The sequence below is a fragment of the Python bivittatus genome, unplaced genomic scaffold, assembly GCF_059951505.1.
Source record: "Python bivittatus isolate LINGU-HERP-01145 unplaced genomic scaffold, Pbiv_v1 ctg000350_np1212, whole genome shotgun sequence".
NCBI lineage: Eukaryota > Metazoa > Chordata > Lepidosauria > Squamata > Pythonidae > Python > Python bivittatus.
This window is the reverse complement of record NW_028277074.1, coordinates 38,895,107-38,920,558: the sequence shown is the minus strand read 5'-3', so window position 1 is coordinate 38,920,558 and position 25,452 is coordinate 38,895,107. Positions and strand designations below refer to the sequence as shown.

Below are 25,452 nucleotides of genomic sequence, written 5' to 3'. Positions count from 1 at the left end.
TATATTAGATAATTTTCAATATATTGAATAATCAGAATATTTACCATATTGGTTTACAAGTTAGGTAGAGAGCTTGGATTATCATTATAAGCATTAGCATACAATAACAATTTACATCAGTTGCAGCTGCCTATATATTTGGATATCACAGTCTAATAAAAGTTCCAAACCCAAATTAAAGATAAGACCAAAATATAAATATAAAAGGAGATAACAGACATCCTTTACAGACTCCAGCATGCACCCTAAAATGCATTTGTAGTCACAAGAGATGGGCAAGAATAATACATTTTAATGCAATAAATAAAATTTGAGGAAAATCCATGATTGGCATAACTTGTTTCAAAAATGTAATTTGTATCATATTAAAAACTGTTTTTCCACATCCAATAGAAATACTGTGGCTTTTTGAAGATTGTCAGAGTAAACTGTTAAAATACTTTCTCATAATCTAATATTATCAGAATCTTGGCATCCCTTTCATTAATCCAGATTGTTCACAATGAACTGTTCATGGCAATACCTTCTTCAGTCTATGTGCCAAACTTTCAGTCACATTTCTGCAACTGTAATGAACAAAGATGTAACCTGATGTATCATATCATTTATAGCAACCTCCTTCAATTTTTGAAATATCTATTATAAAAGCCTCACAAAATGATATGGTAAGGTTTTCAAAAGATTCATTATACCTTTCTAATTGTATAGGAGACAAACTTTATTTATTTTTATACCATTCTATAGGAAACATTTCTAGCCTGAGGGCATTTTCAGATTTCATAGATTCCATTGTATCAAACACTTACTACAACTTTAGAGGTGCCATTAACTTATTTGAATAAAAACAAAACAAAATCCTAGAACGATTTATTTAATTTAAAGAAAAACCCACTCTCAATCTGCTCAAAAGGTACTTCCACATTTGAACTGTAAGGAATATACAAAAATACTGGAAATGGAATGAAAATGTAAAATTAATTGCACATAGGCCCTTATATATTGTACCATTGAATCTCTTATTATGAGTATTATATTACACTGTTTCAGTCAGGAAGGCAACAATCCCTAGCTCCCTCTCCTCCATTTACAGTTTGTCCGCTTGATGAATATTTCATTTCCAATATTTAATGAATATTTCATATCTAAAGCATACAATTCGCTTAGCTGATCTAAAAGCACTATACAATTCCAGAATCGTATGCACAAAGCTTTCTTTACATTTTTTTTCTAAAGTACTACTAAATTTTTCTTCTTCCATAAAATATAGGCCATAGTCCTACCTGTATAAAAGCTTTAAAAGTATCCCAAGTGGCCCTTGCATTTGTTGATTATGTATGTATGGGAAAAGAAAGATATCAAAATCTGTTTGCTGTTGGTCAGCAAACTGGATCCTTGGATAATGATGTTTTAAAATACCACTCTGTACCCACTTGACATTTCTTACCAGAAACCATTGACATTTTAACTGAAGCATGATCAGATATTGTAATGGAATCTATATAACAATTCTCAACCAAATTAACTATGAATCATGATATTAAAAGTGATCCAGACAGGAACATTTGCTATTAAGAGTTGAAAGAAAAGTATATTCTTGTTAGGCCAGGTTTAATTGTCTCCATATAATAAACAAAAGGGTTACTTTAGAAATGTTCAAAACAGAAGGAAAAGAAAAGTGTTGGAGGGGATATAATAGCATTCTCTAAAGAACTCACAGGACATCACAGAGATATGTTCTTCATCATCCAAGAGTTCAAGACCCAGAGTATTGGCATTAAGGGTTGGCTTTGCTAGGAACACATGGTTTGGAAATATGCTAAATAAATACATAATATCCTTGCAAGATATATCCCCTCTGAATGTTACGAAATCATCCTTACCTGCAGCATCTTCTAGAAGGCAGAATGATGACAGCATCCTTAGGCTGTTGTGACCACATTCTTAGCCTGCTTCTTCTGCATATATACTGTGACATTGCAGGTATGCCTAGAAGAGTTAGGGTGCTTGTGGTATAATGGCAGGACACTGCTTTCCTCATTTTGACAGAACATAACACTTCTGCAGATACCCATGTTCCTAGCAGGACCAAGAGTCTTAGTTGCTCTTTCTTTCCAGTTCTTTTTCTTGGAGGACTAAATAGACAAAATGTTTTAATATCAACTCATTCAACATGAATTTAAAAAAAATATAAGAATTAATTTGGTTAAAAAAAAATCAAAATCTGAACGGAGAAGATTTTTTTCCTCATTTTTCAAACTACTATACTCTGCACCAGCCAAAGAATATAAATGGTGAAAGATTCCAGAGAGATGGTTGTGATGGATACCAAAATAGATAGCTTTAAAAGAGGGTTAGAGAAACAAATGCAAAAGAAAGTGAGAGACCTGAAAAACTCATTGGTTCTGGAACACAGCTATTTTACTACCACTGCAGATGAAACAGACTTGGTTTGTGACCCTCTTCTAGTCTGGAAAAGAAACAGGATGGAGAAGGAACAGAATGCTCCAAAGTTCTCAAAACTTTGATTCTGCTTCTGAATTAATGGCTTTTGCACACACACACATATAGACACGATTGCCATATTCTAAATCCAAGATGAGAGACAGCATGCTTCTGAATATCTGTTGAATTGGGCACTTCCAAAATCTGAGACTTCCAAAAAGATTCAGATTGACCATTACAAGGGACAGAAATTAGAAGATTCCATTCACTACCAATAGCTTTGCATTCAGCTATTCAGTTTAGCTAGGTGAAAGTCAAGGACAAGATAATTAACATGGCCCCAATATACCTCAGTAGTTACATAGATATAGCTGTTGTGTAAATTCCATTTATTTTTTGGAAAATTTGTGCAAATGATATTCTGCATAATCTCAGCCTTTAAATAGAGCTCCTGTCTCACACAGATTACTAAATTTACCTAAAAGGAAGAGTTTTTCTTTTCTCCAAATAATTTTTAAAATAAAAGACTCATCATAGATTTATTTTACAATTTAAGGGATTGTCTTAAATTCAGGGACACCTTTTTAGCAGACACACCATCTACACATGGTGAGAGAAGCTTGTCCATCTGAATCCCACCATTGGTTAATGCATAAATGTAGAAAATTAACAGTTTTCTTGAAATCAGGAATTATAACTTTAGAAAGCAAAATGACATGTTTTAAAATAGTTTCTTATATGCTTTATTCCTCACAAGCCATCTTCTTTTATCTAATTTTCACTCTCTCATGGTTATACTGTGTATATTAGCTCTTTATAAGTTCTATTAGGTTTACTGTTGCAGATGAAATAAATGACTTTTGATCTTGTATTGCTAATGAAAAATCTATTTTAAGGGCATGGTAGTTATTTAATATTCTTGACATATCTAAAAATAAATATGCTGACATTCTGATAAGTGCATGTTATGGTTGCCAGTTCTGTTGCTCTCTTGAAAAGGAGTCTTACTGCAAAAGGTGTTCTTTATTGAGTAAAAACAAAATGAAGGAAAATGGAAATTGTTCTTGCTTTGATTTTATGTGATTGATGTAATTTGAGGGAAAAAGTACTCAGGCTGCTAATATGTTCCTATAATAATGTAGTTACTCCAAAGACCTTGTAGATTTAGTGCATGGCCTTAAATATCACATGGCTTTCATTGAAGTGCACAGCTCAATAATATATGGGAGAGAAAGAAAGAAAGAATTACTTTTAAGAGTGATTGAACTTAACTATCTTCCAATCTCTGCTCTTTAAGTATAAAAGAAAAAAGTAAGACTGCAGTCATATACATATTTGAAATCATAATCACACTGAGTGTCAAGCCCATTTGAATGGAGTGAAGTTTATTTTGAAATAAACATGCAAGAGAGGAGCCATTGAGATGGACTGCCTACATTTTTCAGGCACAGAATTGCACACAACCCTTAACTGCTCTATTGAGAATGAGACTAAAAAGTAGACACGGACTGGACAAGTAAAGGTGGGCAGAAGAAAGGTTGTATTTGAATGATTTTTAAAGAAATCAAAATGTTTAAATACAATTAATATAATTGACTGTGTATAAAATGACTTTGTAATTATAAAATTATGAGGAATTGATCTTTTCATGCTATTTTCAGGAGTAACTTGAATGAATTCCTGAGAGCAATATCTGGTATCTGGTATCAAATCAGTTTAAGGTACAATATTTATACATTATATTGTTTCACTCCCCACTGCCTTCAAAGGAATTCGAAGTACACCTGTCATAAAGGGCCAATCCTTACTTTTTCTCCAGCTCACCAACAGGTATTTCCACAAGCTGTGCCCAAGCTTCTAAAAGTCCTGAAGCAAGACAAATTTATTTCCTTCACATTTTCATATTGCATACATTTTTTTTCTGGTAATTTGCAAAGAATTCTGAACATCAGTAATATTAGTAGCTTTGGCCTATAAGCTACATGGGTACTAAGCCACTATTCCTCCTTTAATAGAAATCCCATTGAGACCTGTGAAGGTAACCTATGACATCATCAAGTTTGCTACCAAATGCTTTTGTCACTACTTTTATCAAACGTTTTAGGTTGCAAGGGCACCTGAGATGTAGTGAGTGAGAGGTTCTAAATAGAATTCATGCCTTTTAGGCTGCAAGAACTTAAACTCATTTTAAGTTGCAGGAACCAAAGTAAATATGTAATGCCACCATTTCCATTCTACTGAAATACAGTAAGTGAAATTACCTCACCTCTGTATTATACACAGAAGCAAAAGAACATAGATTTTTAAACAAACTAAGCAGCCTGGTACGTTATTGTCCAATTTGTCCTGTGCCAGAAAGAAGAGGGAACCAGAAAAAATTCTTGGCAATTTCTTACCTGCTAAATAAAACCAGCATTCCCCTTAAAGGCATCTGAAGGAAGTGACAATCATTCTCTCAATTTGGGACATGGACTACTCACTAGCAATGTGGGAATCAATCCATCCATCCAGCAATAAATACAATCAGTTGGGGGAGTTACTGTATTTTATATATTATAAACAGCTGAGAACACTTGGATTGCAGCAGTATATATATATTAATCAATCGATCCATTTACCACCACCAACCAGAAACAGATAACCTCAGTTGCTGAACTCAGCCCGTGTTGTAGGATCACAGAGGTCCAGAGTTGCTTTTGAAGTGGCATGGATTTTGTGTGGAGGTGGCCTGAATCCAAGAACTTGGTATTTATTTTGCTAGTTTTTCACAAAGAATGCAGATACAGCAAGGACCATGTTTGAATGGCATCATGCCAAGTGCAGTCAATGTTTGCTAGAGTAATATGAATTATTTAAGTCTTTTGTTTTTCACATTGTTCTTTATTTTGTATTATTAATAGCAGCAAGGACCATTAGAAGTGGGTATTGCCTATTTGTGGATGGCTATATATATTGTTGTTGTTGTTTTAATGCTTCACTTGTTCTTTTAAGCACTTCATATCTAGATGAATAAGTTCAAGGACTCATTTCAATTACTTTTATTATGGCTGGCTACTGCTTTCAGCAATTAGAAATGTGACCATACACTTCATTTAAAGATTCAATATCCCTGTTAAACAGTAATTCACCACACTTTTCCCATTAACATTCCAAAAACGAGTAGGATACCACTGATTTATAGCACTTTGAGCTGGAATTGTGCCTTTGTACACTGAACATAGTATTTTAGACCTGAAGCATAAGAGTTGATGATGACACATTTCCCACTTGGGTCAGCTTCTAACATGATTGTTCTTGCTAATGTTAGGAGATGAAGCCAACTTTTTTCTTTTTTAATAGTGGTTCATTGAGATGCATATTGGAGGCATCTGCTTTTTATCTCCACAGCAAATCTTCAGCAAGATCTGATTTTTATATATAGACTAGAATGAAAAATTGATAATGAAGCTCAAGCTCAGATACTTTGGTCACCTAATGCGAAGAGAGGACTCTTTGGAAAAGACCCTGATGCTGGGAAAGATTGAGGGCAAAAGGAGAAGGGGACGGCAGAGGATGAGATGGTTAGAGAGCATCACTGATGCAATGAGCATGAAACTGAGCAAACTCAGGGAGGCAATGAAGGACAGGAAGGCCTGGCGCAATATGGTTCATGGGGTCACGAAGAGTCGGACACGACTTAACGACTGAACAACAACAGAATGAAAAAACAAGCTCACGCTCATAGATAATTGAAGAGGCACAACTTAACGTATTCATTCAGGTTTACAGTGCAGTAACCTGAGCTATGATTAACTGATCTCCATTGAACCAAGATGACACTACCTGGTTGGTAATATAAAGCTGGAAGTGTCAATTCACAGACTTTGGAGAGGGCACAAACCAGGATAAATTTACTATTGGTATTCCCAATTTTTCTAGTGGCTTGTATCCATTATTATTTCCCATGATACCCTCCTGGTAGTCAGCTTACTCTAATTAGTTTTAGAATGTTGAAAGGGCAGTGCTGCTTGTCCCAGAGTAACGAAGTTTCATGGGGAAAAGGGAATGATCTGCCATTGTGACAGCTCAGTCCTCAGAAGATTGGTTCCTGTAGCAAAAAAGATGAATGATGGAGCCCATTATATTGGAAGTCCTTTTGGTTCTATTTTAGTTTTTAATATTTTTGTTTTCAAAGTATCATCAGGAGAAGGAAAAAGAGTTTTATAAAAGCATTCATAAACACAAACATGCACACAAATAGTACATTATAATTGTTAATCTGTTGTAATAAAATTATGTGAAGCACCAAGTTTAAAAAAAAGAAAATCATCAGATGTGCCATATTACTTTAACATGTATTTTTCAGCTCAATTACCTGGGCTGTACATACTCAGTTCAAGTATCTCTATTATTATTACAAAAGATGTTTTGATATGATGACACTAAAATTGATCATTCATTGGAACTGTTACAACTTCCTTTTAGCTCTGGTATAAAACATCAATTATTCAAGTATTATTTATTTACTTTCTAAAAGACTCTTAAATAGATATACAGTAGGTAGATAGAAAGAAGAACTAAAGAGCCTCTTGATGAGGGTGAAAGAGGAGAGTGCAAAAGCTGGCTTGAAACTCAACATTAAAAAAACTAAGATCATGGCATCTGGACCCATCAATTCCTGGAAAATAGAAGGGGTAGAAATGGAAGCAGTAACAGACTTCATTTATTTGGGCTCCAAGATCACCGCAGACGGAGACTGCAGCCATGAAATTAAAAGACGCTTGCTCCTTGGGAGGAAAGCTATGGCAAACCTAGACAGCATATTAAAAAGCAGAGACGTCACCTTGCCAACAAAGATCCGCATAGTCAAAGCTATGGTTTTTCCAGTAGTAATGTATGGCTGTGAGAGCTGGACCATAAAAAAGGCCGAGCGCCGAAGAATTGATGCCTTTGAACTGTGGTGCTGGAGAAGACTCTTGAGAGTCCCCTGGACTGCTAGGAGGTCAAACCAGTCAATCTTAAAGGAAATTAACCCTGATTGTTCATTGGAAGGACTGATAATGAAGCTCAAGCTCAGATACTTTGGTCACCTAATGCGAAGAGAGATCTCTTTGGAGAAGACCCTGATGCTGGGAAAGATTGAAGGCAAAAGGAGAAGAGGACGGCAGAGGATGAGATGGTTAGATAGCATCATTGAAGCAATGAGCATGAAACTGAGCAAACTCAGGGAGGCAGTGAAGGACAGGAAGGCCTGGCGCAATATGGTTCATGGGGTCACGAAGAGTCGGACACGACTTAACGACTAAACAACAACAGGTAGATAGATGATAGATATTTTTTAATATTATGATCACAAACCATCATGAAAACAAATAACAAATTTCCAGCCAATCTGATGTATACAAATATGATACACCATATGATCTATATCACAGATATCAGAGAAGGGTAAATTTCAAAAATAAATAGATAGCCACAGCAATTAAATTGGGAAAAATAAAAGACATCCAACATATCCATTATATAACATCAGCTTTCAGAGTAACTGATATACACTAGTTTTCTTAATATAAAATATGCAGCTTTGCTAAAAATATTTTTTTTCTAGATTTTCACAGTATGTTAAGTCATAAAAAATCAAATAGGTTGCCTTTGGATAGCACAGTAAGCCATAAAAAACTAACCAATAGTAAAACTAATAAAGTTTCATTTGTTGTGAAAAGCCAGCTCATTTCATTAAGACCCTCTACACCTTTAACTTACTTGGTTTAGTATGCCATGTGAATATAATCCTTATGTAATGTGACTCCAATGTTCATATAAATAATCTAGTTTAACCCAATGGCACAATAATAAGCAAGCCCCTAGAAAACAGCCATTTTGTAAGAGTGGTCATGACATATTTTCAAAATTCCAAAAATCTACTCCAAAATGGTACATATTTCTGGTGTATTCCATGAAGCATGATGCCTTCTTGTGGTCAAATATCAAATTAAATTGACAGATTCATAACTGTCTGGATAACGAATTAAGTATGTGGAAAATATTAATGATTTATGATTATGTGCCATCAAGTTGGTGTCAACTCTTAGAGATCAGATAGATAGATAGATAGATAGATAGATAGATAGATAGATAGATAGATAGATTTTTTTTCAGGATGATATGTCCCCAACCTTCAGGTCTTCCAGCAGTGCAATCATTACCACTGTGATTGAGTCTATCCACCTTGCTGCTGATCACTATCTTTTTCTCTTTTCTTCCACCTTTCTGAGCATGATAGATTTCTCAAGAGAACTAGGTTTTTGCATAATGTGTCTAAAATATGATAATTTGAGCCTGATCATTTGTGCCTTGAATGGGGACTCTGGACAGATTTGTTCTCAGATCTGTTTGTTTTCTTAGCTATCCATGGTATTCTTCAGAGTCTTCTCCAACATCAGAGATCAGAAACATAAATATTCTTTATATCTGGCTTCTTAAAACCTCAAATACACATAGACACACACACAGACACAGATACACACACACACACACACAGAAACACACACACACACATAGAAACACACACACACATACATACACATACATATATAATTTTGGTTATTGGAAGATTGGGTTAGCAATGAAGAAATTATTGGATTGGCAGAAACTGATACATTTTCATTTAACTTTTGTGCTTCATTTCAGTTTCCTAGGCCAACTACATTTTCCTCAAAATTTCCAACTTTGGCATTCCAATCTCCAACTAGAAGTGGCACATTTTGTTTGCAGGTTTGTCAAATTCAGAATGAACCTGACAATAAAACTCATCAACATCGTCTTCCTCTACGCAGTGGCTGGAGCATAGACATGGATAATCATCATATTAAATGGTGGTCTGCAAAGTCTAATTGATATAATTGGTCACTGATTGCATTATACCCAAGTGCTGTCCTTGTTATATCCTTCCTGACTCTGAAAACAACACTGATCCTTCTTGTTTTTGTATCCGGAGTAATAATCAAATTCTAGTACATTTCATTTACTGATGTTTAAGATACCAATCTGTAGTCAATTCATTTCTTCTTTCATTATGTTGAGCTTTCCTGTGTTTATGCTTCTTACATTCCATGTCCCTATTACAATTCTTTGAAGCTTTGGATTTTTTTTCCCCCCTGCATGGCAACATCAGCAACTAGAAGTTCTGAAGGCTTTAATCTAGCCACAACATAAACATCATTAGTACTCCAAAAGATCCCTAGTTCTTGCTCAGTAGCATGTTGAGTGCCATCCAATCTGACAGGCCCATCATCCAGCACTGTATGATCAATTACTTTATACTGGCTATCCATGTGGTTTTCTTGCAGTGCTTATACCATTGCCTTCTTCCATGCAATATGAAATGGCACTTTTGCCATTGTCACTAAAGGGAGCATCCAACTCCAGGATTTCTTATTTCAGTACTGTGCAATATAGGTATCTGCTTGCTTTAGATGGGCAGTTGGGATGACATTTATGTCTTGGGTGACCCTGCAGAGATTATATACTCTTGGCATACCCTCCCAAAATTCTTTGCTCATCCCTCCCAGGAAGAGCCCTCCACCTCTGCCACCACAATGGGGCAACATTAAGCAGGACTAGAGAGAGTGAAGAGAACATCTTCCCTTCATTCATTCTATTTCTTAAGGAAAATATCAGGCATTGACTCTAGAAACTACATAAGAAAAAAGAATCTGAAAGATATTAAAAGAAGTTACACTCTTTTACCTTCATTAATCTTCAGAGACAAAGATACAAATTATTGATAATGCATTTTCAAAATGATAATTGGAAATAAAGCACTGTCATTTTGAATACTGTTCCATGGAAATTCATTGTTGAAGTTTACCAAAGATATGTGAGAGGTTTTTTGGGGGTGGTGGGGAAGGAGAAGGGGGGAGTTAAAGGAGTTATTGCACATCTAATGATCACAACTAAAATTTATTACAGTGACAGTTCTTAATAAAGTAAAATGCTTATTTTTGAAAATATTAAAAGCCTTATTATCCCACAATTTATCTGATACACTGCATAATAAAAGTTTTGCTGCTTTCTGTAATCCAGAATTTAAAGAAATTTGATCAACTATTTTTCTGACAAGCACCTTTGTCTCTGAATAGCATGATCTAAAATACCACATAATAAAAAGAAGCATAACTTACATTGCAATGCCAAGAGAGCCAATCTGGTATAGGCACTAGCCTAGAAACCAGGAGACCATGAGTTGTAGTCCTGCCTTAAGGCATGAAGCCAACTGGGTGACCTTGGGCCAGTCACTCTCTCTCAGCCACGGGAAGGAAGCAATAGCAACCTACTTCTGAAAAACCTTGCCAAGAAAACTGCAGGGACTTGTCCAGGCAGTCACCAGGAGTCAAAAACTGACTTGAAGGTCCAAAACAAAACAAAACATTGCAATACTATATAACACTTACTTTGGGAATAAGTGCCAATGAATTTAGTTGGGTTTACTTCTGACTAAGAAGAGCAAGAGGGAAGGAGTATACATGCATAGGGATCTAGGAATCAGTCCAGTTTAATTGATTAGAGCTATTTCCAAGTAAACACCATTGGTCAATTAATTTTCAAGTTTTCCTCTCCTGTGGCTCTTCATGACTGTTGAAAAACAAGTTTGTAGATTCCAAATTTATTTTGGAATTAGCTTGCAATTCTCTGGGTTAAGCAGGAAACGGTCCTCATATATTTTGGGACTAAAGGTTGCTATCTATCCATCTATCCATCTATCCATCTATCCATCTATCCATCTATCCATCTTTAGAGCGGTCAAAAAATTTTGGTATTAAACTTTATTCCATATTTCATTTCTTGACACTTCTTTGAAAATGCCGTGTTCAGTTGCTAAAGCATTTTTCTTTAGCACACGTTTTCTTCCTAAAAATAGTGCAACCTTTGCAGATTGAATCTTTGAAGAAAAGTTTAATAGAATTTGATTTTTTAAAAAAAATCTAGAACATGATTGAAAATATATTACCTCAAATCATATTTCTTTCAAAATGACTTCAGTTTTGAATCTTACATTCAGCCAACCAGCCAAGCCTTTTTTAAACTACCCATACAAGTAAAGTGTTTTATAACTGTGAGCTTGAAATGATTGGGCACAGAAATTTATGTGCAGAAGCATTAATTAATTAATTAATTAGGATAAAATAGTCCCATTGAGTAAAGAATTCCATTGGTTACCATCTATTGATGTTTATTAATTAATAATTTCTGCATGACCTATAAATAAATTGAAGTTGCTGAATATTTCTTTAAGAGAAATTAATTTCTTGGCTTTTTGTTATGTAGTTTCCTGGTTAGCTGTTCTTAATTGATTTGTCCTTCAGGCTTAATCAGAAATATTTCTTTTTAGAATATTTGAATGCTTCTGGATTTCTTTTAAAAAGTATAAGCTATATACTAGTTCAATTTGCAACACATATTCCATTTGTGCTATATAGGGTATTCTGTACCCACAAAATAAACACTGTGTCCTTAGATCTGTGGACTTCCAGGGGAGGTATGGCAAACTGAGGATGGTTCTGAGAAAGGGGAGCTGATGATCATAGCAAGGACCAAGGAACTGGTGAGTAGACTGGTTCCTAGGAACCTCTCCAGATAAGGAAAGGATGGGAGACTGCCCACATGTGCTCCGGACAGCTGCTTCTCATAAGAAGACTGTAGGACAACGGTTTTCCACAGGTTTGAACACTGGGGACAGTGGGATTAGCCATCTTTCTCTTAACCATGGCAGAGACTCTTAAAGGACACTAAGTTTGCATGCCTCACTTTCTAATCACTTTCAGAATTTGCTGATTAATTAATTTTAAGCTATTAGAGACCTTCAGACTGACAAGTCTTTTTTCTTGCACTTTTTACTCCTTTCTATTCTCTTTCCTGTAGTAGATTTTACTATTAGATTAGATTACTATAATCAAAATTCTTAATAAAATTATATATAACAAAGATTTGTAAGATCTGTGCAATAGCTATAGTCATAGGTTTTTATGACATGCCAAAAGATCCAGAATAAACAAGTCTGGAAAAATTGTTGAGGAAAGATGTGATTTTTCAATAGTGAAATAACAGTTGTGACTGGCATCTGTCAATATTTTGATACTAAGAAACCAATCTTGAGGAATGTATTTCAGAAAAATAAATCAGTGGTCTTATATTTCCAGCTCACTCAACTGTCAAGAACAGAATTATGCACAAATAAGAATGAGCTAATGCACATTCCAGGTAAGGTGCTGTCTGAATGCAATCCATATTCCAGGCAAGTCATTCCATGACAGAATTTTTAGAAGGATAGTAGACATCCTTATAATTATGAAGATTTATATGAAGTGAAGAAAGTAAATATATGCATTGAGTGTGTTGGCCATAGCTACCACACAGGAAGCTATGAAACAAAATTTTAAATGCCAGTTGGTAAATTACACTTTATAAATGTGGATGGCCACAGTATTGGAAAGAAATTTATTCAGTTGCTAAGAAATCTGCAAAAGACTTGTAACATATGTTAGACTATAACATATGTTATCATGTATTATTTTCCATCTTTGGGATAAAGTGATTATTCATGAATATTAGACAAAGAATACTCTCTTTACCTCATCATTGTTATCAAGGTATTCTTAAGAGGAACCATGTCTACTGATATTGAAAGTATGGTTAGGAATTATTGTGTGCGTGTGCTCAGTGTGTACCTAGAAATCAAAACAAGCCTTTTTAATTGCATCATGTTCCTGAATTACCATGGGAAGTCACAGATGCAGATATTTTGGGTATTTTGGTTGCTTTAGTTTTCACACCCTTCACCTGGAAATGTTGAGTCTTTCTGGGATAAAGCAATAAAAACTGTGATGAGTAAGCCTAACTATTTCCTCTGTAGGTTGCTGGAGAAGCTGTATCATCCTCTCCGTCATAGCAAAATGACCCACCAATAAAACCAACAAACTGGATGAGGTCCAAACAATTGCTTATCAGTCCAAAGCTAGCAGATTATACCAATAGAGGTGAATATGTGTAGCTCAGGGTTGAACTGTGGAGTCCTTGGGGTTCTCTGAGCTTGGTTCTTTTCTTGCAAATGTTTCATTACCCAGCTAGGTAATATCTTCAGTGCTAAACTGGGTTGGGGTTTTCTCTCTATTTATATACTGTGACCTGCCTTGCCAGTGGGGGTGGGGGTTTTGTTTTGCTTGCCTGGTAGTTCTCTAGTCCTCTGGTAGCACAAGAAGAAAAAACAGGAGTCACCTACAACATACAGTGTAAGGATTGTAACAAACACTACATAGGACAGACAGGCAGAAAACTAGCAGAGCACATCCACGAGCACCAACTAGCAGTCAGAAGTCATGATGAAAACTCCTTAATCTCACAACACATGGACAGACTTAACCATAGTTTTAACTGGGAAACTGTCAGCATTTTAGACCAAGCTAAATCCAAAAATGCAAGAGAATTCTTGGAATCTTGGTATTCAGACAAGGTAGCCATCAACAAACATATAGAGATAAACAGCATCTACATACTATTCAAAAGAGACAAAAGACCGGAAGATCACCTCACCAGCAATCATCACCCGGATAAGCAAAGGTCACCACCAGGCACACAATCAAGCAGTAAACATACACTAATCAAGGAACTTCCAGAGGAGCAAAACAAAACCCCCACCCCCACCAGCACTGGCAAGGCAGACCACAGTATATAAACAGAGAGCAAACCCCATCCCATTCTAGCACTGAAGATGTTACCTAGCTGGGTAATGAAACATTTGCAAGAAAAGAACCAAGCTCAGAGAACCTCAAGGACTCCATAGCAGATTATAGTAAGTCACTGGTCTCTTGCACCCTAGCAAAGAGCAAGAACCACAAGGTTACATAAATCTTATACAGTCTGATGATCAAAGTCACTCTGAGCATGCACACACACTAGCAAAGATCCCAAGTACAAAAATGTGTTTAAAAACATTATAACTGATGAGGAAATAAGCTAACCAAAACGGGTATTCTTCAGATATTCTTCACTATGTTTGCACTTTTTTTCACTTATTACTTGTCTTTACTTGTCTTTCTTTTTTCTTTCAAAATTTGTATTGTTTTTATTCTTTTAAAACTTTCTTTAATAAAAAAATATATAAAAATATATATAAAAATAATGAAAATGAGATAAACGTCTAATAAATAGAGATTCTCCACTGTGTAAATCCAATGCAGACTCACTCCTAGAGAGGAGAAATAGCAGCTTTGATAGACAACTTAGCCGAGGCCCTAACTGTTATTTTAACAAGCTGACTCTACAACTATAAGAGATAAGGATGTAGGGCAGTGTATGTCTTGAGTCCTGCCTGCAAACTCAGGCAGACTTTGTAACTTCCAGGGACAGATTGGCACAATAATAAAATATCATTCATGAGGATGTTATATGAGAGACACAGCAAAGAACATATAAAGAAACATGTACCACATTCATATAAGTAAACATAAGCATGATTATACACTTCATTCACCTAGTTCTTATTCCACTACATTGCCATTTTGTACACTAAGGATGTGAATTTCATTTCATTTCATTACACACACACCACCACACACACACAGAGGGAGAGAAAGATAACTCAAATACACACAAAGAGGAATTTAAACTGACTCCTATGAAAAATGAACTGATGTGAGGGAAAACCAAAACCCAGGAGAAGTGGGTGTAGAAAAAGAGGAGTGACTGGAATCTTGAACAGATGCAGTTCACACTGCAACCCTTTGTTACAGGCCTTCTTGACTGTATTTATTATGTATGCTCTCTAGCAATGTATGTAATTTTTTCTGTTCATACATTCCTGGGTTTGTGGGAACTAAAGGTTCCATACAGCTCCTGATCTTCTGCTAGTAATAAGCCAATGTGCCAGGGTCAGGAACTTAAGCAGCAGTGATTTTTCTTTGGAACCTTGATGCTTTTAATGGATAATTACTCAGTCAAGCTGCAGAATTGGAAAGTTCAAGTGCAGTGAGATAATAAGTTGTGATATAAATAACCCTTCAGCTTAACAAGGATTTTATCAGGCTGAAATAGTCTTGTTTCATGCTCAATTCGTCTTGTGATCAAACTACCCCAAAGGAAGCACCATATTTGTTGCATGTGAATGACTGACTGGTGATAAGGCTGGTAGGAAGGAGACAAAGAGGGTAGAAATCAGAGGGTGATTGATAGCTCTCCTCAGAGGAGATTGGATAGTTTCACACAATCTCAGTTTCACTTTTTCTCCAGGCTTTTCTTGGTATGAGAGAAAACTTGGTTGAAGCCTGTGGGACTAATTTGTCTGAATGCATTACAGAAGTGGACTGCCTTGCCTTGTTCAATAAGGAGTACAAAATTATCTATCACATATACTTTGAGATAGAGGCAAATTATCCTCTGCAGATTTCCCTGCTTTCATGGGAAATCATCATCACAAGATTTTGACACTCTGCCAGACAATCAATTCTTTGTTACGGCTGGGGCTCCATAGAGGCAAGGAGGGTTGCATAGCAGCCACGGGGTTATTGTCATCACATCCAATTCAGCCACTCCTTAAATGACCAGTTTGAAGTGAGAGTATTACAGTCAGTACATTCCTACATTTCTACAGTTCATGTAATATTATTTGAAATATAGTTGCAGGATTAAAAAAAAAAGTGCGGTTCTTTTAATGTTAGTAGACAAATATACAATGAGATAACTTAATCCCTCCTTAGTTAGAATGTTTAGAGCCAGTAGGATGGAGCAGTTAAGGCACCAGGCTAGAAACCGGGAGACGGTGAGTTCTAGTCCCACCTTAGGCACGAAGCCAGCTGGGGGACCTTGGGCCAGTCCCTCTCTCTCAGCCCTAGGAAGGAGGCCATGTCAAACTGCTTCTGAAAGTCTTGCCAAGAAAACTGCAGGGACTTGTCCAGGCAGTCACCAGGAGTCTACACTGACTCAAGAGCACCCCCCCCCCCCACACACACACAAAGGAGATAGAGTGTTAAACCTTTCTTGGGTCAGATATTTTTTACTGTTCAGGGTTAGAAATTTCTATTTCCCACTTCCAGGACTTATCTACAGTTACCAAAAAGCTGGTCCTGTCCTCTCATGTTTATCTTCCAGAAGAGCAATTGCCAATCACTTTCCTTCACGCCCATATGAAGTGAAATTAGATTTTTTCAATGCAGGCACAACAAGCAGCTTTTTTTTTAAAAAAAGCGATGTCGCTTTGCACAATGCACTCAAATTGTTTCTATACCTCCAGCAGTTGAAATAGTAGAGTACATGTGTGTATTTTTGTGTGCAATTTTTCTTTCCTTGAGTAGGTCATTTTCTCCCTGGATCTATATTTTAATAACTTTAGGTTATTTCAGTGGTACTCTTAATATTTCTTCAATTACCTCAAGTAAAAGGGTATCACCTCTAGCTCTCAGTCCATAGGTTGTTTAATACTTTTCAGAAGCTTTAGTCAAAAAACAATTTCCAAGAGAATATTCTTCCTCTGAATAGCATTTTTCTATTTGAGTGTAACATTGTGTGATGTCATTTCTTGCATGTATTAGACTGACTCTGTGGTGATAGATTAACTCTACTGTAGTCTCTTTAGAATATGAAGTTTGTTTGTTTTTCAACAAGGAACACCGTAGTTTCTCATGAAAATATTGCTCGCTGCTTGTGAAATATGTAACACAATGTTCAGCTTTCATGATTTATTTGAAAAAAGGTATTTTACAGGTTACTGCATTATTACATTATGATTTGCAGCATACCTTTAAGAAAAAAAATATTACAGTAAATTGCATTCCTGTAGAAATCAGTAACAGTAATAAAATACTTCCCTACTTTTGACAATCTACAGAAAATCCCGTTTAGAAGACAGTATTCATTTATATAGCTTTTTTCAAAAGACAGTAATAGTAAAATGAAGGCAACTAGCACTTCCTCCTTTAAAGGTGTACCTAATCTTTGATTTATATGTAGATTTAGATTTTTTACTTCCTCCAAATGGCTGTTACACAGCTTTTTGAAAAGTGCACATCTGAAAGGGTTTTCCATAAGACTTTTGCTTGATCACAATCCCTTAAATGGGTAATAATGAAATAATTCACTGCCAGGCAGATCTTAGCAACATCAATTAATGGCAACAATATAGAAATTAGGCAGTTATCTGACACCCTATCCAACATCTATTTTGAATAAGACAAGCTTGTGATTCTAAGCTATAGCACTTTTTCTAAAACAGGGTATCTTAACTTACAGTTGTTAGTCTTTAATTTAGACAATCATGCAGTTTGTTCTACCACACAGAAGCAGGAGGGTAGAGACAGAGATGAATCTCTTATATTTGGATTAAAAAAGAAATAATGGATTATTGCAGACACTTCTACTTCTAGAAAATGTACCTTTCTACTCTCATGCTGGAAATTGTGGAGATCTAACTAAATCCAAAGCTTGTTCTCATTATTCTGTTCTCATACATTATGGATGAATTGGGCTACAGTATTTTTTGTTTTTGTTTGAATATCTGTACTGCACCCTTAAGCTACCCCATCCTATACTCATGGCTTGATTGACTCTAAGTGAATTCTAATAAATTCCTGTCTGGATTGAGATTCTTTTAGCACCAACTTCCAAAGTATTCAGTCCAAACTGTAGGCTACCACACTTTCCTACTGAATAATTCAATTGCTGCTGTGCCCCCCCACCTTTTGGATCTATGGCCAATCAGTTTTCTTCTGTGAGAAGGTCTTCCTGGACGTTTGTAGATTGTGTGTAACTGAAAGAAATTTAGACCGACCTTAAATATATAACCACAATCAATACCATGATACACTCCATTAGTTCTGTAAGCAGATAAAAGAGACTAAGAACATTTTGAAAAACTGACCTGAAACAAGATTAAATCATATATTTAAAACCAGTATAAGTCCCATTTTAATGGGCTCCTATAATGACTTAGTCACATAATAACATAATCACCTCTTTCTTACTCCAGCTTCTCCTTCTCCTTGTGGCTTGCACTTATAAAAATAAAATTAAAACCAGAATAAAACGTAACAGTCCAAATAAGAAAACTGCCATAACAGTAAGCATGTACACACAACAGAGGCCACATATGTATCTCTGGGGGGATGCTATACCAGAGAAGGCACACTTCCTTGGTCCCACAATATGATGCTTAATTAAGGGGACCTGGAGTGCATGCATTCTGCCCAAATGTACTGGGTGGGGGCAGAAATGATTGGAGACAAGCAGTCCCACAGATAACCAAGCCCTGTGCCATGTAGGGCTTTATAGGTGAATTCCAGCACCTTGAATTGTACCCAGAAGCCGACTGGCAACCAGTACGACTCACATAGCAGTGATGACACGTGAGCATAATGAGAAGCACACATTACTGTTTCTGCTGCTGCTGCAGTTTTGGACCAGCTTTTGGACCGGATAGTCTTCAAGGGCAGGGCCATATAGAATGCATTGCAATAGTGCAATTGTGAGGTAACCAGGGCATAAGTAACCATCTGAAGGACCACCCAGGAAAGGGCACAACTTGTCATGGTTCAGGATTCAGAATTTGAATCTGAAGAAGCTGCTGCAGCTGACCCCATGAAATGTAAGCCTCAGGAGACACCAAGCCAAGAATCACATGAGGCTGATGAAAAACAGGCACCACCTGGACAGCTGGAACAGTCAGATGAGGATGACATAAGGCCACCCAGCTTCTGCACCTGGTGAGTGGAATGAAGAGCAGAGAGTTCTATGAGGCTTCTTGCCAAGCAAGGGAATAAATCTCTTGATTAATGACAGCTGACTGCAGCCTGATTTAAGAGGCAGCTCTGACCCATGTTCCTTCCCTGGAAACAACCATCTGATCTCTGGCTCTTGCTTGATGCTTGTGGGTGGATTCTGTTTGTGAAATGTTGGACTGGCTGACAATCTTGACCTGGCTCTCAGAACCCTGGACTGGATTTGGGCTACTCTTCTGTGTGCTTCTGTTGAAAGTGAAACCATTCAGGCAAGCTTCCGATTTTCAGAGACTCTCTTTTGTTTTACATTCTTTGTCTGCTGTTATTGCTTCAGTTTTGAAGTAAATTGCTAATCTCCATAGCAAATGTGCTTGGGTGTGTGTACCTGAAACCTAAAGCAGGATACAACTGGCGCATAAGATAAACCTATGCAAAGGATCTCCTTGCCACAGACCTCTATATTGTGCACCAGGCTCAATTGGGGAAGTGCAACCCCATTGAAGACCAATGGTAAAAATGTTCCCCGCCCAGAAGGCCCAAACAGCCCTCCTCTTCATCAGAAGACAAGTCTGGCAGAGCCATAACAACTGAAGGAGGTGAACCACTGCAACACAGTGCCCCCCCCATTCTTAATCCCACAGCTGGTCCAGAACTGCCAGGTTGCCCCATCACCAATTTAGAACAACCATTTGGGAAGGGACAAACAATGTTGACTTATAGTTGTCTCTTATTCCTTGCAAAACCAACCTGTATGGTTTCCTGTTTCTCTTTTAAAGTATTGTTTCTGTTGGCTCAAACACTGCTGTTTGTTTTGCCTACAGTATATTATTTTCTTCTAGGCTAACCCCTGCACTTTGACTGGCTACTCTGCAGATGTACAAATGCTTCCTCAACTGATTCAGTTGTTGCCTGTATCTATGCCTAGATATAAAATCACTGTTTCTCATTCCCTGGGTCCTCTTCAAAATTCAACGTTGGGACTGCCAAAAATTGGCAGTGTAGTGTTCTCTGGTAGAAAAGGCTGGAAAAATATATAAGAAAGTCAACATTATTTAGAAAACAAGGAAAATCCAATACTCTTTAGCTCTCTGAAATTAGAAAGAAAGAAACGGAGAGCCTAGACCAGCCTGCTTTGTATGATCACGTGCAGTTCTCAAATTCCCCCAAAAGAATGTTATGCTCCTAATTAGCATAAGATTGCTTTATCCCCTCATATAAAGACCATGTGATGTAATGTCTTCTTGGTACAATCTGCTGCTGGATGCAAATGAGAGGCAATTGTTGTAACGTTGTATTGAAGAGATACATTTTGTATTTCCTCATTCAGGCAGCAAAGTGTACTGCACTGTTTTCAGATGGAAACTGCACAGGCTTTAGTCATATAAGTGTCATGTTATGTGTCCCACACAATGCTCAGAACATCTGACATATTCTTCTGGTGCAAATTATTAGGCAAGGCAGAAAAAGGTCTACAAGAATTCATTTAACATCCAAGATTTCAATTACAGTCAAAAGGAATTTGGAGGGGTATAGATGGAAGATTGAAAATGTCAATATTTTTTATTTGACCCAGGTAGCAACTACAGAATGCATCATTAGCATTAGAGAAAGCAGCTGTGAGATATAAACTAAGGTGGTGATTTAAAAAGATTGAGCAGTTCAGTGTGGAAACGGAGTTCAATTGAAAGAGATAATGAAGGGACTACAGTATAGATTCAATAATCCCTGAATGCTTGTGACCAAAAGCTCATGGAAGCAGCATTCAAAGCTTTAGTAAATATTTTCTTTATCTGAATAGGACCATCCAGATAGCACTTGCTTTGTTTCCTCTTACAAAAAAATAGGTAGTGGAAGAGTTGATCGGATCTTGCCCTTGGAAGCATTTTTAAAAGCTTTTCAGACCCATTTTTTTTTAAAAAAAAAAAATTCTGAAGCTTTGTTAGTGGGTGCAGTGGGTGAAGGTGGGATCTAGTTCTGGTCCATCACTAATGCTGAATTCTTATGTAATCAGAATTTCAGGAAGAAAAAACATTAGTCATAGGGCTTTTGCCAACCGGTTTAGATGGATATACTCATCATATGATAATATTAAGAGCCTGTAATGTCTGCCTTTCTGAATGGACTATCTCTTGCATAATGCATACACAAAACTTTCAAATCTCAAAAACAGGATTTAGAGATTTCAATACAGAATTTGAAGCATAAAGATTCAAAATTACATGGCATAACTGAACCTTGTTTAGTGATTGGTATTTAAAGTCTTAATATTAATAATTAGCATGGGTAGCCCCCAGCACTGACTAAAATTTCTTCTCTTCTTCCAAACCTGTGAATTTACCCATCTTCTTCTTGTAGCCCAATTTCCACTATTTCCCAGAAACAAAAGGGCGAGTAAGTGAGTGGCTGCTGCTCTTCTAACTTGCTCCCGCTAGCAGCTCATTAACTTGGCCTCTTCCTTACTGTAGGACAAAGATGATGGCAAAGCTGAAGACCTACTGGCCTGTCCTTAGGAGAAATCACAAGGTAAGTGAACTAGATAATCCTAGATTTGACTTGCTCATATTAAAAAGGCCAAAGCACAATAATGGAGCATGTCTTTTGATTCATACTGTCTAAAACTCTTGGCATTTCCAGATAGAACTGCAAAACATTCCTATGTGCAATTGTGGATTGCCAGTTACTGCACACAAGTGGAACTTTTGGGAGGGGGCGGGACTTAAAATTGTTGATGACTGTGGACTACTCAAACATATTGCTGTTGTTTTACATTAAGATGATGATAGGAATTTAGGGGAAAAACAGAATTTTACTTCTCTTATTCTTTTGATAGTTCAGTTTGTCAAAATAGTCAATCTCCAGCATTAAAAAAAAGCAGATGTGCAAGAATCAGCTAAAGATATTCTGAATCCCTTCTGTGCAGAACCCAAATGAAGCTTGCAGACCACAGTTGGAGGATGTCTGGTGTGGATAACACTGAACTACATGGATAGTGATCTGTCTTAATATAGCTTTCTGTGCTACTCTTCCCCATTTCTGTATCTTAACTCTCACTGAAGACATGAACTAAAAAATGGTGAGAAAATGAAAAAAGTGTTAGAAAAGAGCAGGAAAATTTTGTTTGAGCTTTATAAGTTATTTTCTATGGGATTCTTTCATCTCTCTTTTTCTGTTTTGCTGAATGCACCTAAGGGGGTCAAGAAACAGCAGATGAGACATGGATTCCTTGACTCTCCACTTTCTATACCGTCACTACCATCACCAATCTTTCTACTTTTCTTGATGAAACTGTTCATTATTACCTAATGTAGACAGAAGAATATATTATGCAATTGCCGCATAATAACAGCAACATCTATTTCCATTACAGAAAATTCTGGGTTTATGTAAAACAATTATTTAAATGCTGCAATAATTTCGCTACATTTTCAGGACCATAAAGCTATTTCATTACGGCTTCATGGAGATGAAGCTGACAAGTTTCCTTTATACTCTGTCCCTGTTGAAAGATGTCATTAATTATGCTAATGCATATTTACTGAGTGCAAGGGAAGTAATTAGTTTGTATTGGATAGATTCTAAAATATCATCTGTTTTTCTTCCAAAGCCATGACTTATCTAAGTTATGTTATCGTGGAACACTGGCTAGATATCTGCCAATGCTCCAGTTCTTATCTTCTTGTAAGGTTATATACTAAATTCAGAATGCTGGTGGATGTGAAGTATAGGGATTCAGAACTGAGGGGGTGGCCATTTCCCTCTAGGCATCTAATTTGGAGGGTGTTGATTTTCTTTTCACCCTGATCTAGGCTGATGGAGATACTTTTCCTTTACTTATACATGTCACCATTTGTGTGTGTGCGTGTGCCTTCGAGTCAGTGTTGACTCCTGGCAACTATCTGGACAAGTCCTTGCAGTTTTCTTGGCAAGGTTTTTCAGTGGCGGTTTGCCATTTCTCTCTTCCTAGGGCTGAGAGAGAGTAACTGGCCCAATGTCATCCAGCTGGCTTTGTGGCTAAGGCAGGACTAGAACTAATGCTCCCCCAGTTTCTAACCTGATACCTTTTACTTACCAGAGTGTAAAAAAAGGCCACATAATCAACATGGGGCTAGAAGAGGGGCTGAAATTTCAGTTATACTGTCTATCTCTTCATGTTTCATTTATGCTCAGTCTGCATCATCCAGAAGACTGTGCCTTGCATTTGGGTATGAAGAATGGATGGGTTCATCTTCTATTATCCAATGACTTTTTTTGGTTGGGGGGGGTGTGTCACTATCTAATCTATGGTCTGTCTGTTGTCTGCCTAACTTTTGGTTTCTCTTGTAATGAAATTGCATGTTCATATTTTTTTTTCCAGCTACCAGATACTGCTGGATTTAACTTGAGAGCCAGCACTTTTCAAGGCAGTGATGTCAGCTAGGTCAGCAACTGACTGTTGTCTAGCCACAAGGCTTAAAAGCCATACATTCTGTTAAATAATGGGAAGATCAGGAAAAAGAAGCATTGGAAGTAAGCCACAGTGGGTATGAGACTGACTGTATCTTCATATTGATAGAGGGCAATCAAATACTCTCAGTGCCTCCATTCTATGTTTTGGAATTTGGCAATCCATGCAAGAGAAATAATTCGGGAAGTGTATTTGCCATTGATAGGGCCCCTCATGATAAAACCTGGTGTGCTTTGTATATACTTAGTGGTTCTCTACTATCAGATTCTGTGCAATTCTAAGTGCTGGAAACATTGTGTTTTATTCCATTCTAAACCTCATATTAGTTGTGTATATGTGTGCCTTTGAGTCAGTGTTGATCCCTGGCAAGTGCCTGGACAAATCCCTGCAGTTTTCTTGGCAAGATTTTGGGAGTGGTTTGTTCTTGCCTCCTTCCTAGGGCTGAGAAAGAATGACTGGCCAAGGTTATCCAGCTGATTTTGTGCCTAGGTGGGACTAGAACTCATGGTCTACCAGTTTCTAGGCCAGCATCTAGACCAGATACAATTTCCATTACTTTTCAATCCTGTAAGAATCTGGCCCTAGGGGTTCCATGTTGTCTTTCTCTGCATTGTTATGAAGTTAAGAATAGATGCAGATATATTTTATTAGCCTACAGTGTGTTGAGTGTGCTTGTACATACACCAGTTCTCTTGTAGTCTTCCATGAATAGCTATGATGATAATATTAACTCCTCATATATTCTGTTTCCTGTAGTGTAGAATTATTTGCTATGGTTTAAGACTACATGCTCTTGCTGTTCATTTGCTAGTGAGAAGAAAGCACAGTAAGCCCTTTTTAGGTACAGATTTTGTGTTATGCCACTATTAGCTAATATGGGACATTACTTTTTTCAATAATTTTATTTAAAATTCTGTTAAACATAAAATTTATGCAAAAACATAATACAAAAACACATTGAAATTTTTTTTAAAACTGCAGAAAAAAATCTTCCCCCAAAAGGAAAAAAATAAGAATAAACTTCCCCCTTTATCCCCTTTATTCAACATTAACAACTTATAACTGTCTCTTAAAATACCACCAAATGCATCTTCATTCCATACCTCATGCCATTTTCTATAAACTGATCTCTCAGTCTTCAGCTCTCCTTATTAATCTGCAAAGGTCCAATAAAAGTTAACAGAAATACCTAACAACATAAGTATATCGTCCTCCTATTTTCACATTTCTTTTTAAGGCACTTGTTATGTATTTTTATTTGACAATGTATGTGTTTTTGTGTTTTGTTCTCCCTTTTTTCTTTTTCTGTTATTTTAAAAACAAATATAAATAAATAAATAAGCAAGCTCCAAAGTGATTAAAAGATGAGGTTTGGCCAAATTTTGAGTCCATAAAAGGCTGCATTAATGGCTCAGAGCATGATGGAACCTGTGACTCCCAGCTGATCACAAGCAGCTGCAAAAACATTGGTTTCTGCTGCCTACCCACAAAAAAAAAAAAAAAAAAAAGCTTTCCAGTGTACATGTGAGTAATCTCAAGATCTTACTTTAATCCAGAGAGAATTTTGGCAGTCCGGATCCTGCATCCAGCTGCCTTTTTGGCTGTAATTCCTTCCGCAATCAGTGGAGTGAAGAAAATGTGGGGCATTAATTCTCCATTCCTCACCAGAAGTCTGCTAATATGGGACATTACTAACGTTTCAGGAATCCTAAAAAATAATGCCATCTCTTCTGGTGAAATGTAAATGTATTAGATTGTGCCCCACGCTAACAACTGTGGGAGATACTGGAACTGCAGCATATATTTTTTATTTAATAAATTTAT

At 36.7% G+C, this 25,452-nt stretch overlaps 1 protein-coding gene across 19 annotated transcripts in view; it reads left to right on the top strand.

The window, feature by feature from the left end:
• LOC112541749 (uncharacterized) overlaps positions 1-25,452 on the top strand; it is a 138,113-nt gene that overhangs the window by 82,640 nt on the left and 30,021 nt on the right. For 13 of the 19 annotated variants that reach the window (XR_015796859.1, XR_015796861.1, XR_015796860.1 and 10 more), the window contains one exon: positions 21,650-21,707. The exons of 5 other annotated variants lie outside the window; for them this stretch is intronic. Coding sequence is in view for 6 of the 14 variants with exons in the window: in XM_088144970.1 (XP_088001096.1) it covers positions 21,657-21,707 (51 nt within the window). In the remaining 8 variants the exon portion in view is untranslated. Of the gene's footprint in view, positions 1-10,308; positions 12,682-21,649; positions 21,708-25,452 lie in introns of those variants that run through there. One more of the 19 variants, XM_088144971.1, reaches the window with a different exon arrangement.